Source organism: Myripristis murdjan, chromosome 13 (assembly GCF_902150065.1).
Source record: "Myripristis murdjan chromosome 13, fMyrMur1.1, whole genome shotgun sequence".
NCBI classification, from domain to species: domain Eukaryota; kingdom Metazoa; phylum Chordata; class Actinopteri; order Holocentriformes; family Holocentridae; genus Myripristis; species Myripristis murdjan.
The window spans coordinates 39,094,807-39,111,664 of record NC_043992.1 but is presented as its reverse complement, the minus strand read 5'-3'; the positions used below and the strand labels follow the sequence as shown (position 1 = coordinate 39,111,664).

The 16,858-nt window shown below is 41.1% G+C and overlaps 2 protein-coding genes across 2 annotated transcripts; both read right to left on the bottom strand.

Moving 5' to 3' along the window:
- Positions 1-3,105: 3,105 nt before the first annotated feature.
- LOC115370680 (claudin-4-like) lies at positions 3,106-4,216 on the bottom strand. The gene has a single exon (XM_030067805.1). It carries the CDS (start codon positions 4,175-4,177, stop codon positions 3,509-3,511), a length of 669 nt encoding a protein of 222 aa, XP_029923665.1. The 5' UTR covers positions 4,178-4,216; the 3' UTR covers positions 3,106-3,508.
- Positions 4,217-15,541: 11,325 nt separating this feature from the next.
- LOC115370466 (claudin-4-like) lies at positions 15,542-16,609 on the bottom strand. The gene has a single exon (XM_030067492.1). The coding sequence runs from the start codon at positions 16,531-16,533 to the stop codon at positions 15,904-15,906; it is 630 nt and encodes a 209-aa protein (XP_029923352.1). The 5' UTR covers positions 16,534-16,609; the 3' UTR covers positions 15,542-15,903.
- Between the last annotated feature and the right edge of the window lie 249 nt (positions 16,610-16,858).

Below are 16,858 nucleotides of genomic sequence, written 5' to 3'. Positions count from 1 at the left end.
GAGAAAAAAACCTCCCTCTAATTGGCTGGCCTCCAGTCCAAGAAAAATCCAAGTCTCAACAAGAAAGTATCATTCCTGAAGAATGACTGTTCCTTGTTCAAGAGGGTCTACATTGCATCACAGACATGTGATGGAAATCTGGATGAATTATTTGAGCATGAAAACCAGGCATGTCCACCAGCACTGTCACAAATGGGCAAGCTGAGAACTGGTACCAAGTCGAATTTGGTGGACTGTTTGATGGACCTGGTTCCTTCACATGAAAATGCATCCATTCCCACTGTCCAGGTCATCATTCCTGTGGTAGCCAAGGCACAGAAGATCACTGCCAGTACCAGCACATCTGTGTCAACTGTGCATATAGAGAGGTTGTCATACACTTCCTTCACAGCATCTTCCAGGTCTAGTATGATGCGTGTATCAACCTCCACATGTGTGCATGGTGCAAGACCTGATGTATCTCGGGGCTGAGTACAGACGACTTCAGCATGATGAGTGCTGATTACCTGTTTCTCAGTGGCAGTGGATGTAACACAAGTTGCTCAGCTTTGTTCTCATAAATAATGTTATGGATGGGCAAAGAATTCATTAATTCTTGTTGAGACTTGGATTTTTCTTGGACCGGAGGGCAGCCAATTAGAGGGAGGTTTTTTTTCCTCTTGATGGGAAATTTTGTGGGGTATTGTCTGGTTAACTGGAAACGCTGAAGGCTGAAACATGCAGCAAGAGAGGGAAGGGAATTTGTTTACACATTGAGCCATCCAGTGCCATTCCTGGGAATTGGCCGAAGTATCTACATATTGATGAGAACAAAGCTGAGCTGTTCTCCTTCCTGGCAAATTGTGTTACATCCCTTGCCACTGAGAAACAGGTAATCAGCACTCATCATGCTGCTTGCCTTTACTGGTTTTGACACTGTGTCATCATTTGGAGGCAGGGGCAAGAAGACGACATGGAATACATGGAAGAACTTCAGTGATGTGACTTGAAGCAGCTGTTCACCCAAAAGGGTTGAACGATTGGTGGACTCCCCCCCAACACAAGCAGCACTACATACAAAGAGGGCAGCCTACCAAGCTGGTCACTGCTGGGGACAGGCCATGGTTGTAGTCCCTGAACTCCCCTCCCCAGGTGACTGGGTATGGAAGAGGAAGGACACAGAATGAATGAATGAATGAATAATTTAACCCACTTTGTTACGCCTGTAAAATGTGTCATGTGACAACAAAGTTGATTCTGATTCTGACAGGTGGATGGGAAGTTGACTGGACCACACTACCAGAAGCAAGCCTGGCATGTTGCGACCTCCTCTGCTGTGGTTGCAAAAAGGTGTTGTGGAAGATGCAAATGTGGCAAGGCAGCTTCAGTGCACTGCCCTTTACTACTGTGGTGGACTGTGTCATCATACGTAACTTTGTGTTGTCACACTTTCTTTCCACTTTGGCTTTATTAGATATGCCTTTAGGCTAAATGGTATCCTGTCTCTGTACTGCTGTATAGTTCAACTTTGGCCATTGCCATAACACACATGCATTTCATGGCATATCTGTCAACATCTTAGAAAACATGTACACTGTACTCTACTACCTACATATTTTGATGGTTCTTACTATTATTTAATTAACTGAATGCCAGAAATATGTAGTTAGGTAGTTGCTAGCATGTTGTAAATAGTACCACTGTATTCCTCATCCTTGAAAATGTAGGATTAGCCACCAGGATCAAGATCCTAGGTGGTCTAGAACCTGAGTTACAGGTAAAATCACAGCAGGTGGCAGCCATTTTGAAAAATGGTTGCCACGGTTACCACAGGACAAATCTGCGATGGCCCTATAGCCAAAAATGATCCTTAGGGCATGCTCTAACAGTGTGCCAAATTTCATGCTTGTATCGTGAAGTGCACGATTTTTCGCATAGCCGCCATACTATTAGAAAAATATTGCTGCAATATAAGTAATGCACATGATAGCATAACACAGACCTATGTTAGCAGCTGACATTTAAGAGGACTACCAGTTATCTTAAGATGTTCACGTTTAAAATAGCTCTCTGTTTAACGTTTGAATCATTGACAGTTTTGAATCTTATCAGAATGGATTAAAATTGCAGTCAAAACCATTTTCAAAAGATTGAACATAAATGGAATGGACAGTCACAACCAGTTCACAAACAAAACTATAAACATGTGAGACCAGGAAGCTCGATGAGTTAAGCCTCTCACCGCCTATAAAGGGAGTGTCAGTTTGTGCTCAGTTTCATGGCCTGAAGCTAAAAGTAAAGTATTGCTGTGGGCTAAACACAGAGAAGAGGCATCTTGCCTACTACTCCATATTTATGGGGAGGGAGCCACAAAATCAAATGAAACCTTTGCATAACTATAATTCTAAATCAAGTCAAATTAGACACTGTTGAAAATTCAGCAGCCTAAGCTGAGAAAAAGAATGAGTTTCAGTATTCACTGGTTTGGGACTTTATTGATTAAACTTGATTACTCAGGGTAAGAGCATCACCTAAATGCCTAAAATGTAAACGTAAATCACAGAAAAAATGGGAACACTTGAGGTCAGTACAGTAAAGTGACATTTCCTGTGAGATCTGTGTAATGTAACCCTTCCTTGTCCCTGATCCCCAGCTCGACAACAACACTGTCCTCTGTCAGGCTGGTGGGACGGTAACAACTCGCAGCCTTTCACTCGTCAGAAACCAAAACATTTCCTGGCTTCCATTTTTGATTTGAGCTTTTGAAAAATGTATAAATTTACATCTTTGTCATCCAACCATGTACAGAGAGTCAGTAACCCAAATAGGAAATTGAGCCAAAGTCCACAGTTTTTTTTTTTTTTCACTTTTTTTATCATTTCATATTTGCCTTTACATTAGTTTATTCAAGATTTGTACTTTTCTTCCCACAAAACCAAGTATTTATGCAAGAAACTTCAGTGGTTTTGGATTAAACTACCAAGCATAACAAGTTTAACAAAACAGATCTGCCAACGCACTTCCACAGCCCTCAGTCACCCTGTTTGCTTGATAGTGATCTCTGTGTTAAGTACCTGTCAAACAGGTTCTCACACTGCTTGGTTTAAGTATGCATGGGTGCATTTTTTGAAGTAATACAAACAAGACTGACTGGGAGAAAAAAGCTCACATTAAAGGCCATTTATTGTGACAAAACCTCAAATATCAAAGTGCCATATGGCGATGATGCCAAAAATTTAAATTTTACATTTTCAGACTGAAGTTACCAGTTTTCCCAAACATGTAAATAACTCTTATTTACACTACCATACAGTATATAGTCATTACAACAAATAAGATGGATATTACACAAATCTTAAACATATAGTGCCTTCATATACCTATTCATATTGTGATGACGTGCATGTCTCCTTCACAGTGAGAAGTCTGTGCGTACAGCTGCTTTTCCTTTATATTTTGCAGCTAGTCCTTCAAGCTTCCATTATTTATTGGAGACAAAACCAGAGTTCCATTTGTCCCTTTGAAAGCCTCAGATATACGTCTTTGTTGGGGTAGAAGACCGAACTGAGTCCTGCTTGCTGGCTTCTCCTGAGGACTTATTTAACAGGTACTTCACAGAGGGGGCTTTGTCTTCCCTGGGGGGACAGCTGGCACACAGTATCCCCCCTCCCACGAGCAGCAGTATCCCAGCGCCCCAGCCAACGTAAAGAGCAGCACCGAGCTCTCTTCTCTGGGCGTCCGTCAGAAGAGGGTTGTAGAAGTTCCTTACGATGATGCTGGCAGTCCAGGAGACAGGGATGAGGCACAGGACCCCGCAGATGATCAGCACCACCCCGGCCCCCACCACGGCCCTCGCCTTTGCCGCCTCCTCTGGAATGAAGTTGGTGCACTTGCCACCAACGAAGGCCATGAGGAGCCCGATGATGCCTGTGACAATAGAAACCACCACGAGGGCCCGGGCGGCCTGCAGGTCAGTGCTCAGAGCCAGCATGGAGTCGTAGACCTTACACTGCATCTGGCCCGTGCTCTGGACCACGCAGCTCATCCAGATGCCCTCCCAGATGGTCTGGGATGTCACTATGTTGTTGCCAATGAAGGCAGTGACCCGCCACATGGGCGCGCCGCAGACAACGATCACCCCAATCCAGCCAAGCAGGGCCAGGGCGCTGCCCAGCATCTGCAACCCCTTGGAACCCATTGCCTTCCGTCTCTGACTCTCTTTAGCAGTATATTGCGAGTTGAGCGGGTGTTATGTGCATCTGAAGCAGACGAAGACAGGGAGGTGTGCTATGAAAGCTATTAAAGACTCTTCAAAGGCCCTGCCAACGAATACTAGCTGTGCAGGATTCTTTGTGTGTTAGGACAATAAAGGTGGGGGTTTCATTCACTCTGTTGGATGGAGATGAGGATTGTGTTACACCAGGTTTTGTTCACGCTCAAAACAAGGAAAGAGGATGTATGTTAGTGAAACTACAACAGCTTGCAAATATAAGCAGTCTCAATGCACTGTCCATTGCAGGGATTGTTTGGCATACCAACAGACACAGCATAGTGTTGACATAAGGATTTAAAGAATCATTTGGATACAAGCCTGTGACTTAAACGAGTCCCTCAAGTCATTCATTACACAATCTCAAAGTAAACAGTGCAGTGATTTGTTCTTGGATGTAAACACAAAGATGTGTGGCATTTCCAATATGTGTATGAAATAAATATTTGGCAGGTGTAAATGAAACAATATAATGTATAATCATCAGGATATAAGATGTTCTCTGAAGTTTTCTCTGATGAGTTAAATGGCATTTCCAAGGGCTGCTTCCCTAAGTAGATCTGCATGTAGAAACCATCTCAGCGCTGTGATGTCAGGTTGACATCATCAGGTTTAAAATATAACAAAATGAAAATATTCATTAGTAACTCCCCTCAAAAGGCTATTATGTGTTCCTATGATGTTTCCTTTTGCGCCACACCCATAAGGGAGTCATCAGGTGTTAAGAGAATCAAAGCCAGGGCACTCTGGTAACTATCAAATACAGCAGAAATGACAAAAAAAAATATATTAAAAAAAATCAAACCAAATCAAAACCAGGAAAATTTGGTTTTAAAAATAGTATGGCGTCCAGTTTGCTCAGACAGTATGATTATCACATCATACTGTATTGTGTCGTATCATAGCGTATTGGAAGCATAGAAGCATAGAACTTGACATTTCTGCCTGAAAACCAGTGGAACCCAACAGGACTTGATGGGTTTGGCTTGGGCAGGGTTCAGGCTGAGGGCCATGAACATTCATGTTTTTTTTTTAGAAATATGTTTTGTTTTTGTTTTTGTTTTTTTGTTTGTTTGTTTTTTTACTATTTGTTGCCAGCAGCATGGTCTGCTCAAGTTTGCATAAGCCATCAGCATTTGTTGACCCGTTTGATAAGTTATATTAGGCTATTATTCCTCTAAATGTATTTGTTATAGACAGTAGCCTGTTTTATGAGGACTGTTCTCTTGACTCCTGATGATTCCTGTCTTCCTGTGAATGAGACTCCTCTTCTGTCAGCTGTCAAACAGTATCATAGGGACGTGAGGGGGGAAAACGTTAAGCATGAGATCATCACAAGCTGATAAATTCATTAATGCCTATTTTAGATACAGTTTGGGCAACGGTCAGTTTGGGCTTGAAAATTTGGGCCCCAGTTATCATATCGATCGTATCGTATCGTATCGTATCGTATCGTATTGTATCGTATCGTATCGTATCTTAATTTACTGGAGTTTCTTGGACATGAAAACCAGATATATTTAGAAATGAAAATGAAAATGGAAAAACATGTAATAAAATTCATTAAAAACCTCCCACATCTTTAAATTGTTTTTTGTAGCAAAAGATGCATCTGATGCATCTGTTCACTCCTCTGTTTTCACATTTGTTGCAGATACACCAGCACATTCAAAACAAGCAAAATGCCATAGCAGGTTTAGGGACATTCTCATTCTAATTCCAATGGCAACTACAGGACATGATACCAAGAAATGTGAAACTGCAAAATGGGGTGTGTTCACAGTGATGAAACACCTACACTGTTTTGCTGAAATCATGTTTGTCCTCAGAAGAGGGTGATGTGATTCTTGTAACTTGTAACAATAGAAAGGAAAACACTACACATTGGGTGGAAACAGTCATTATGTGAAGTTCATCATTCACTACCTACAAAATGTGGATGATCCAGACCAAAGGTGTTGGCATCTTCATGTTTTCTAAGCATTTTTTTTAAAAGACCAAATACATACACACACACACACACACACACACACACACACACACACACACACACACACACACATATATATACTGTATATGCCCCTATATATCTATAGCTATAGATATAGATATAGATAGATAGATAGCACAGGCATATGTATAAAACAAGCAATATGCCATAGCAGAGAGAAAGAGAAAGAGAGAGAGAGAGAGAGAGAGAGAGAGTGAGACAATGTCACACAACGTTACGTATCGTAACGTCATTGAACACGCCCCAGGTGTGACACGTGGCATCTCTCTTCAGTAGCGGTCAGGTGTTTTTCAGCTCACTCTTCCCTCAGTTTGTAATCACTGACAGTCACTAGAGTTTCTGCTAAACTTGGTTGGTAACAGACACACTGCTTTTGAGTTAGGGTTAGGGTTAGGGGTTAGGGTTAGGGCTGGATTAGACTCGCGTTGCGTCTCACTGCCAACACACCACTCATTTTTTTTTTTTTTTTTACCAGCTGATCGCTCCAGGGGCGCCGTATATGGGGTAAAAGTTAGGACAATTCCAAGGGCCCTTGCCTGACAGGGCCCCCCCAAAAATAGGTAAAAACTAATATAAAATTATTAAACCATCATTGAGTAAATATATATATATATATTTCAAGTATAATACTACCATTATGATCTCTTTGTTTTTACTTGTTTTTGGCAGTAAAAGTTAGAAATCCCCATTGACCACAAAGTAAACATCCAGATAAAATCTGGGTTTCAGAAAAGAAGGGATATCGACCTCTTACTGACTTTTTCACCAAGAAAAATGGGTAGCCTGTCTGTGAGCTATTAACCTGTTCGCTAAATGTCCATAGTGAAATAAGTTAGCTAGCCTATTTCATCAACATTTAATCAGTGCAGAGAAACGTTTTGCAAGATATTCATATTAAATCATGGTCCCTGCCCCTTAAAGCAGACTTAGCAGCAACAGATGAGTCAGCAGCACCCCAGTCTCCCCATACCTGCACCCCTCCCTGTCCCAGTGAAGAAGGTGAACAGCACTGTGTTAATGACATGCCACTTAGCATCATTGCAGGGAGTCTGTGGGCATTTCTCTGTCTCTTGCTCTTTTTACCATAACAAAAAAAGAAATATTTATTAATTACATAAATTTAAACACACATTATTTTCTCACTTAATGATCAGTTTGAAATAAAATTAAAAATAATAAAAAATAATTAAATAAATAAAAACACCCTACTGTCTGTACTGGATGCTGGACAGTTGGAAACAGCGAGTAGCTTACTTCAGCCTGCATGTAAGTTACAGACAGTATTAAAATTATCCAGTTTGATACGTTCATTTAGATTGAATTATTGTCATAAAAATGTCATATGTAGGTATTATCATCAGGTATTATCATTATTTCCTTATAAGTTTAAGAAATGTAACTGTGCACTGTTGTATAAGCAGAAGAGGATGTGTAGTAAGAGATAAGACCACAGAAGTGCGACCTAAATAGGGGCACCTCACCAAGAAGACGTAGACAAGAAACCACAGAACTGTCTGCAAAGATGAGATTGGTACATGAAGTATGCACTTGTTGTCATAGTTACTGAGGTACGTCAGTGAGGGTGTAACAAGGTGTATAAATGTGTTCACTGAAGACAAAGGTCTTCAGTGAGAAGAAGCTGATCATTGTATTAAGCTGCTCACTCCTTGCAAGTAAAAGAAATATTACTCATCAAGCTGGGTGTCCGTCTCATTGATTTAAACTACAAAGGGTCTCGAGAATTCTCGTAACAACTTGGTCCTTCGAGCCGGATCTCAACATCTCCAACCAGAAGACGGGGAGAAACCAGGGGAGCTGAAAAAAACTGTGCACAGTCTGGTCTGGGACCTGAAAAGCCCTCCTCTGCAGAGTTCGGTGACAAAAGAGGCCAGTCGACCTGGGATCATCTCCGTCCCTGGTGGGGTGACGAGATCCGAACCTGAGAAAGAAAAGACCCAAGAAAACGGACCGACCCTTCTTGAGTGAGTATAAATCTAGGTTCTAGAACTAGACAGGCGTCTGGGATGCATAGACCTAATTGGGGAGGTCTCATAAAGACACACCCCGTGCTGTACTTTGAAGATAGAAGAAAAGACGCTAGCAGAAAACGGTGTGAGTGTGAGTGTGACTGTGTGCCTGGGGTTGAAATAGCCGAAGCAGCAGGAGGGGAGTAAACCTGACGGTGACAGCTGACCCCGCTGAAGAAGGCTGTTGTCAATCTATTAGCAATGTGAAATTGTCGTAGTTGTTGTTGTGGATGTTATGAGGAGGAAGAATTGGATAAACTTACAGATCTGGGGTTGCAACTGACCTACATGATCTGGAACGAGAAAGGACACTGATTCTTGGTAATTTGGATAAAACAGGTTTTAATTTTGAAAATAAAAAGTGAGTTAAATTACAAAACCTGAAGGTGTATCGTTATAGGCCAAGGTCTGTTCAGCAATGTACCGGTGCAGCCTCCTCGTTTTGCATTTTTTTAAAATATAAAATAGGCGTTTTTCCAGTTATTAGGCTACTTTGTTTTTGTCAACACCATCACCGTAATGTTTTTTCTTTTATTTGAAAAACATGTTTTTGTATTAAAGAGACTATTACTTTAATAACTCAACAGCACCAAAGAAACATATTGTAAACATATTCATTTAAAACCAATATAACTGCCTCTGATGGTGGTGACACTCGTCTGACGGTGGTGACAGTGGCCTCATTACAACATACATTTCCAAAATTTATACCACTCACGTCAGTGGCTTGAGTAACAATCCTGAGCACTGTTAAAAGCATTTTTCAGACTTCAGTCATCACCGTCAGACAGAAAACCTGACGGTGGTGACGTCTGACGGTGGTAACAAAAACCTGCTCTTTCACATGATTTATCCAAATTCCCAATAATCAGTGAGTAGACAGTGTGGTTTCAGCACACCTCTCAGCAGCCCAAGACCATCTGTATTGGGAGGAAGTGAAACCACATGTGTCATTGACTCACAGCTGCAATACAGAGTGGAAAGATTTATATGGCACTGATTCTTTGGGAATTTGGATAAATCATGTCCCACTAAGAAAAATGCTATTTCTGCTGGAAATTAACAACATTTTAATGACTAAAAAGAATCAAGAGCATAACCAGGGGGTCCTTTGCACATTTGTAAGGTTCTTTTATAGGTTTATTTTTATTTTTTTATTTATTTTTATTTTTTTTTTTTGAAAAATGCTTATAACAGTGCTCAGGATTGTTATTTTTTGTACCAAATAGTTAAATAAAGTTGTTAAGCCAGAAGCCATTGACTTGAGTGGTATAAATTTTGGAATTGTATGTTGTAATGAGGCCACTGTCACCACCGTCAGAGGCAGTTATATTTGTTTTAAATGAATATGCTTACAATATGTTTCTTTGGTGCTGTTGAGTTATTAAAGTAATAGTCTCTTTAATACAAAAATATGTTTTTCAAATTAAAAAAAAAAAAAAAAAACATTACAGTGACGGTGTTGACAAAAACAAAGTAGCCTAATAACTGGAAAAACCTATTTTATGACAAAAATGCAAAATGAGGAGGTTGCACCGGTACATTGCTGAACAGCCAAGACCTTGGCCTATAATGATATACCGTCAGATTTTGTAATTTAACTCACCTTTTTTTTTTTTTTTTTTTTCAAAATTAAAACCTGTTTTATCCAAATTTCCAAGAATCAGTGATTTGTTTTAAATGAATATGCTTACAATATGTTTCTTTGGTGCTGTTGAGTTATTAAAGTAATAGTCTCTTTTAATACAAAAATATGTTTTTCAAATTAAAAAAACATTACGGTGACGGTGTTGACAAAAACAAAGTAATAGCTGGAAAAATGCCTATTTTATGAAAAAAATGCAAAATGAGGAGGTTGCACCGGTACATTGCTGAACCGCCAAGACCTTGGCCTATAACGATATACCTTCAGATTTTGTAATTTAACTCACTTTTTATTTTCAAAATTAAAACCTGTTTTATCCAAATTCCCAAGAATCAGTCATGGATTAGTGCAGCGAGTGCAGACAACAATCAATTGGGAACTTAAAACAGGAACTATTGAGTATAGCAATAGAGAGCACTTGAAACTAAATTGGCGCGTGCATGTGTGTCCAGGCACCCATTTGACTGAAGATTGCACTAGCTGGAAAGAAGTGTTCCTGACAAAAGAGGAAGACACTGAGCTTTAAGAAGTAGACCCAGACTTGTGGTCTGAAGGCCCGACTGACGTGGGCATGATGAAAGGAGTGTTGCCAGTAAATATCACTCCTAAAACCTCTTTTAGACCACATGTTAGACCATATCCCCTAAGACCAGATGCAGAAAAGGGCATAGAACCTACAATTATGGCTTGTCCAGATTCACCTGTAAATACCCCACTATTTCCAGTAAGGAAGGCAGCTCCCTCGATTGGCTGGCGAATGGTGCAAGATATGCAAGCAGTAAGCAACACCGTAGTACAGAGAGCTCCTATTGTTCCTGATCCACATACACTACTGAATGATTTGTGACCAAAAGCTCAGATATTCTCAGTAATTGACATATCTAATGCCTTTTTCTCAATCCAAGTACATCCCGATAGTCAGTTTTGGTTTGCCTTTAAAGGACAAAGGTGGACGTTTACCCATCTAGCCCAGGGCTACTGTGAATCCCTGACTATATTTTCTCAATGCATGGCTTCCAACTTAGCCAAATTTAACCCTCCCAGAGGCAGTCAACTTTTGTTATATGTAGATGATATCCTAGTAGCCTCCAAAATAAAAGAAGACTGTCAGATAAATACTAAAGCGTTACTGGCATTTTTGGTATCAAATTGCAGAGTTGGCAAAAGTACTGACATTCTGTACTTAAGTAGAAGTAAAGATACTTGTGTGAGAAAAGACTCTGGTAAAAGTAAAGTACCAATTCAACTTCTTTACTCAAGTAAAAGTAAGAAAGTACAGGCTCTGAAATGTACTTAAGTACAAAAGTAAAAAGTAAAAATGATTTTTTTTTTTTTTTTTACCATTAATGATACATATACCTTTTTGATAACTTTTTGACGAAAAAAAAGTTCAGGGCACACAAAACAGGAACATTTCCTCTTTTATTAACAACCTGCAAAGTGCTGGTACAGAGAGAATGAAAATCACGCAACATTCTAGTTTTGCTGCAAGCCCAGTTTCACACAATAATCAAGACTGAACTGACCAGAGGTCTTGAATGAGTACCTTGATAACAGCTTTGGTACTCTCAATACTTAATATACTTAACGTATATGACTTTTAACAGATTTTTTCTTGCTTCTCCGACTCTGTTTTGTTGTCGGCTAACGTTATCTTCCCTGGCAACTGTCTTCCTCCATGGCTCCAGATTTCTCTCTATATATGGAAAGTTTCTCTGCCTTTTGTTCTCGTACGGTGCTGGTGCAGGTGTTGTAATGTTTTTCTAGGTGGTAACGAGCCCGCCCGCACAACAAATGATGTCTTTCCTGGGAATGACAAATTTCTGCAGATCTTGGGTACCAGGATATGCAGAAAGGGTTAAGCCTCTATCTGATTTAATCTATAATGTTCCTAAAACTATGCAACAATCATTGACATGGAACGCTGGGGCAGAGAAAGCTTTTGATAAGATTATACAATTGCTAGTAGGAAGTGCAGTTTTGGCACTGCCTGATTACAAGAAACACTTCACCCAGATGGTAAATTGCAAAAATGGGCACATAACTTCGGTTCTGTTACAACCGTGTGGAGATAAATTAAGACCCCTAGCCTACTCATCCTCTAAATTAGATGCAGTTGCTTTGGCGCTACCGCCATGGGTGCAGGCCGTCGTCGCTGCATCCATGGCAATACAGGCTTCTGCTACTGTAGTACTTTTTCATCCGTTGACCTTGAAGGTCCCGCACGTCGTTGCAATGCTGTTATTACAAAATAAGATGTCGTTCCTCTCCCCTGCTTGCCATTTGTCATACATGACCACCCTGTTATCACAGCCACATTTAACAATAGAACGCTGTAACACACTCAATGCAGCGACACTGTTACCAACGGCCTCAGACGGCGATCCACATAACTGTCTGGAAGAGGCCTGCAAAACTAATTTACCACGACCTGATTTAACAGATACTCCTATTCCACGTGCAATTACATATTATGTTGATGGCTCCTCTAAGAAAAACCCTGATGGAACGAATGCTACGGGTTTTGCTGTAGTAGATGACCATAAAACTATTGTCTGGCAAACTCCCCGGTAATATGTCTGCTCAAGGGGCTGAAATTGTTGCCCTGACTGAAGCATGTAAATTGGCCGAGGGGAACGTGGTTAACATCTATACTGATAGCTAATATACTTTCTCCAGTCTGCACGTATTTGCCCAACAATGGCACAATAGAGGTATGGTCACCTCTACGGGCAAACCTGTCAACCATGTAGCCCTTTTAACTGCTCTGTTGAAAGCAGTTCAATTGCCCAAGAGACTTGCGGTTTGCAAATGTGCTGCACATACAAGAGGAACTGATACTATCCCACTAAGCGACGCCCGGGCTGATGAAGTGGCAAAACATGCTGCTGTGGCAGGCCAGAAACATTTTGCTTTCAGACGATGCCCCCATAGATTACACAATTTTACAAGACATGGAAAAAAGGTTCCCCATCATCTGAATGATCTGGATGGCTTTCTCTTGGGGCCACTCTGAAAAACGGTATCTATTATTCCCCGGAAGGAAAACCCATCTTACCAAGGAGTCTTTACAGATGGGCATGCATTTTGAACCATGGGCCTTGCCATTGCTTAACAGGAGGGATGAATAGCCTAATATTACACCACTTTACAGCATATGGATTTACAAATTATTCACAAAACTTTGTTTTGAGGTGAGAGATATGTGCAAAATATAATAGTCAAGGACGTCTTAATGTCACACCGGTTCCATGATTCAACACTGCTACCCCCAATTTGTGTGCATAGACCCCACTTTGTAGGGGACCTTTACCTAGAAAATTCGACTAGGTGCCGGGTCACCCTAATGGCTGCTTGTGACAACAGCAGCGGATGCCCAGGTAACGAGACGCAGTGGATGAACAGACAAGCCAGCATTGTTCCTGATTTGATTAATGCAAATTTAACAGTAATAAGTGAGACGCTTAATGTCTCCCTAATTGGCACCAATGGCATGACCAATGTGACTACGCGTGTACCAGGAGAACAGGGATACGCATGCCCTAGTTCCATGGTCTGGACGTGTGGACACAGGTCTTACCTATATTTACCAACCGGCTGGTCTGGCACCTGTTACCTCTCTTACCTGGTTCCATCTGTTCGCATGTATTCGCGAATTGAACATCATCATCGCCCCACAACAAGTCTGAAACAGACAAGACGGGGACAGCATATCTCAGACGTCAAAGGAGTCCTGGGAACTATATTCCCTAATTACGGTGTGGCCAACGTAGCACACAGACTAAATGAAGTAGCATGGGAATTAGAAAACCTAACTGCACTGGTAGACAGTACTGTTGAAAGTCTCACTCCAGAGCTTAAGGCTCTCCACATGCTGGCTCTGCTAAACAGAATGGCCCTAGACCTACTGCTGGCTGAGAAGGGTGGGGTGTAAGACACGTATGAAATCCTTAGATAGTGATGAACGCCCATTTAACCTGTGGAGCTGGTTGACATCAGGCTCACTTGGTTTTGTGATAATGAAGTTCCTGTCTCCTGTATTGGCCTTGCTTTTTCTGTTTTTCTTCTGTGTTGTCTGTCTCTTCCCCTGTCTACAGGCTCTGGTTCGCCGGCTGGTGAATGGAATGGTTCGAGACACCCTGTACGCTGAACATGGCAAATTGTATGCTAACTTGCTTATTGGTGAAGAGGACAAGGAAGCCACCGTGTGATCTTGACAGATATTCAACCCTGTATGATGTAGTTACAGAAAATCGAAAGAAGTTGTAACATACTGATAAAGACATGTGGTTGATAACGATAGATCATTGAATGCATATGCAATGTAAATAATGATAAACAGGAGGGAAATGTTCTAAAAATGTCATATGTAGGTATTATCATCAGGTATTATCATTATTTCCTTATAAGTTTAAGAAATGTACAGAATAGCTGTGCACTGTTGTATAAGCAGAAGAGGATGTGTAGTAAGAGATAAGACCACAGAAGTGCGACCTAAATAGGGGCACCTCACCAAGAAGACGTAGACAAGAAACCACAGAACTGTCTGCAAAGATGAGATTGGTACATGGAGCACAAGTATGCACTTGTTGTCATAGTTACTGAGGTACGTCAATGAGGGTGTAACAAGGTGTATAAATGTGTTCACTGAAGACAGAGGTCTTCAGTGAGAGGAAGCTGATCATTGTATTAAGCTGCTCACTCCTTGCAAGTAAAAGAAATATTACTCATCAAGCTGGGTGTCCATCTCATTGATTTAAACTACAAAGGGTCTCGAGAAGTTTCGTAACAATTATGGCTGTCAATAACTGTGATACTGATACTGATGGATGTTATGATAACACCCATCAGTATGACAGTTTCATTCATCCTCTTTGTCAATATGAAACATAGCACCATGGCAGCTCTGTCCGTTATAACTCATTAGTGCACTTCTGCAGGTATTATTTGGCATTCTGTACACCATTTAACTCTTTATTTAATCATTTAACTGTGCAATAATTTATACCTGTAAATAGTTTGTTTACTATTGTGATCAAAAACATTGATCTGAAGCTTCTGAGGCTGTTCTGTAAATACCAGTTAAGCCCCACCCATTTCCGGTCAAATCACACAAACATCTGGTTTAAGCCCCACCCACTTCCGCTTCCGACCTCGCCCTCTCCAAGTACGGATACGGATATGGATAATGTAGATGGTTAAACAGATACAGATACAGATAGTGGTGTACTCGCTCATCCCATATATATATATACTTTATATATTCCCTGCAGCCTTTTCTCCATTCCCTGGGAATGTCTTTGTCATACATGATGTTGCTAACGTAACATATTAACATGTTGTGTAATACTGTCTTTGGCCCTCCTTACTGTTGGTTGCTTATCATTTTGTTGGCCTATAGGAATTAGATTTTTGTTGTTGTTGTTGTTCTTACTATTACACTCATTATAGATTGCTCTGGTCACGTGTGTCAAATTGTAAAATGTAAATGTGCTTAGATACAAAACACCTAACCGATTCCACGCATAGTAAGGATTAACATAAACACTATTAACATCAACACTTAACACCAGGTAAACTGTAAAAAGGAATAGGCAGACAACAAAATATCAGTTTAGTGAATCTTTTATTACAAATCACTGGCATTGGTAAATAAAAACAATCTTCTGATATTGCAAATGAATACAGATGCTCATAAAATGCTCAACTAATATGGAAATAGTTTGCACATCACAAACTGTGCAAATTTCCTTCCATCATAGTTCTTCCTGACAGTGAATATCCTTACACAGCTTAGATTGGCTTCATGCACAGGAAAAGGTTAGATTTGATACAAGCTTCTCATTGTGTCACTTTCAAAAAATGAGACATAATTTCACCAATTCATGGCACTCTCTGAGGCTCACAATGCAGAACGATTACCTTGGACAGAGTAAAATAATTTACAATCTTTTTCAGAAGAATTTGCCTCTCAAACATAGGCTCGGCTGCTGACTGCAGACTTGGGCTGGGAGTACTTGACCGGGTAGTCGTCGTCTTTGGGCGGGCAGGAGCTGCAGAGGAGGCCGCCACCCAAGATGAGAAGGCCTGCAGTGCCCCAGCCGATGTACAGCGCCGCTCCCAGCTCCCTTCTCTGGGTGTTGGTGAGGATGGGATTGTTGAAGTCCCTGCTGATTGTGTTGGCTGCACAGCAGACAGGGATGAGGATGAGGACACCAGCACAGATGAAGATGATTCCAGCTGCGATGGCCACCCTGGCTTTGGCGCGCTCTTCCTCCACAAAGTTGGTACACTTGCCCCCAGCGATGCCCAGGAGAATCCCAAAGGCGGACACTATGATTGCGATGACTACCAGAGCTCGGGCAGCCTGCAGGTCTTGGGGCAGTGCCAGCACAGGGTCATAGATCTTGCAGTGCATCTGGCCTGTACTCTGTACCACGCAGTTCATCCACAAACCTTCCCAGATGACTTGGGCTGCCACAATGTTGGCCCCAATGAAGGCTGTGACTTTCCACATGGGCAGAGCACACACAATGATAGTCCCCAGGAAGCCAATGGTGGCCAAGGCAAAGCCCAGCATCTGTCGTCCCATTGACACCATGTTGAAGTCTTGTTTTGGTCACTTGTGGTTGCAGTAGTAAAGAAGCAAAAATGAAGCTGAAGGTCTCAGAATCAGCTCAGCTGTAAAAGTGGGTAATGACAGTGTCACATATGCTCCAGTTATAAACCTTTCTTTTTTAAGGGGTGGAGTCAGCGTCCTCTCTCTGACCAGAAACTAGTACACAGGGTAATTTTCCAGTAAATTTCTGTCCTGTCAACACTGTCAGAAAATCTGATATAAATGCGTACTTATAAATATCTGACTGTGACAAAAACCTGGGACACATTTTTGGCGAGCACCAATTTAAAGTAAATCTAATTAAAAA

Bases quoted from the DNA above. Each gene is read 5' to 3' on its own strand.
- LOC115370680 (XM_030067805.1), bottom strand. From the start codon at position 4,177: ATGGGTTCCAAGGGGTTGCAGATGCTGGGCAGCGCCCTGGCCCTGCTT.
- LOC115370466 (XM_030067492.1), bottom strand. From the start codon at position 16,533: ATGGTGTCAATGGGACGACAGATGCTGGGCTTTGCCTTGGCCACCATT.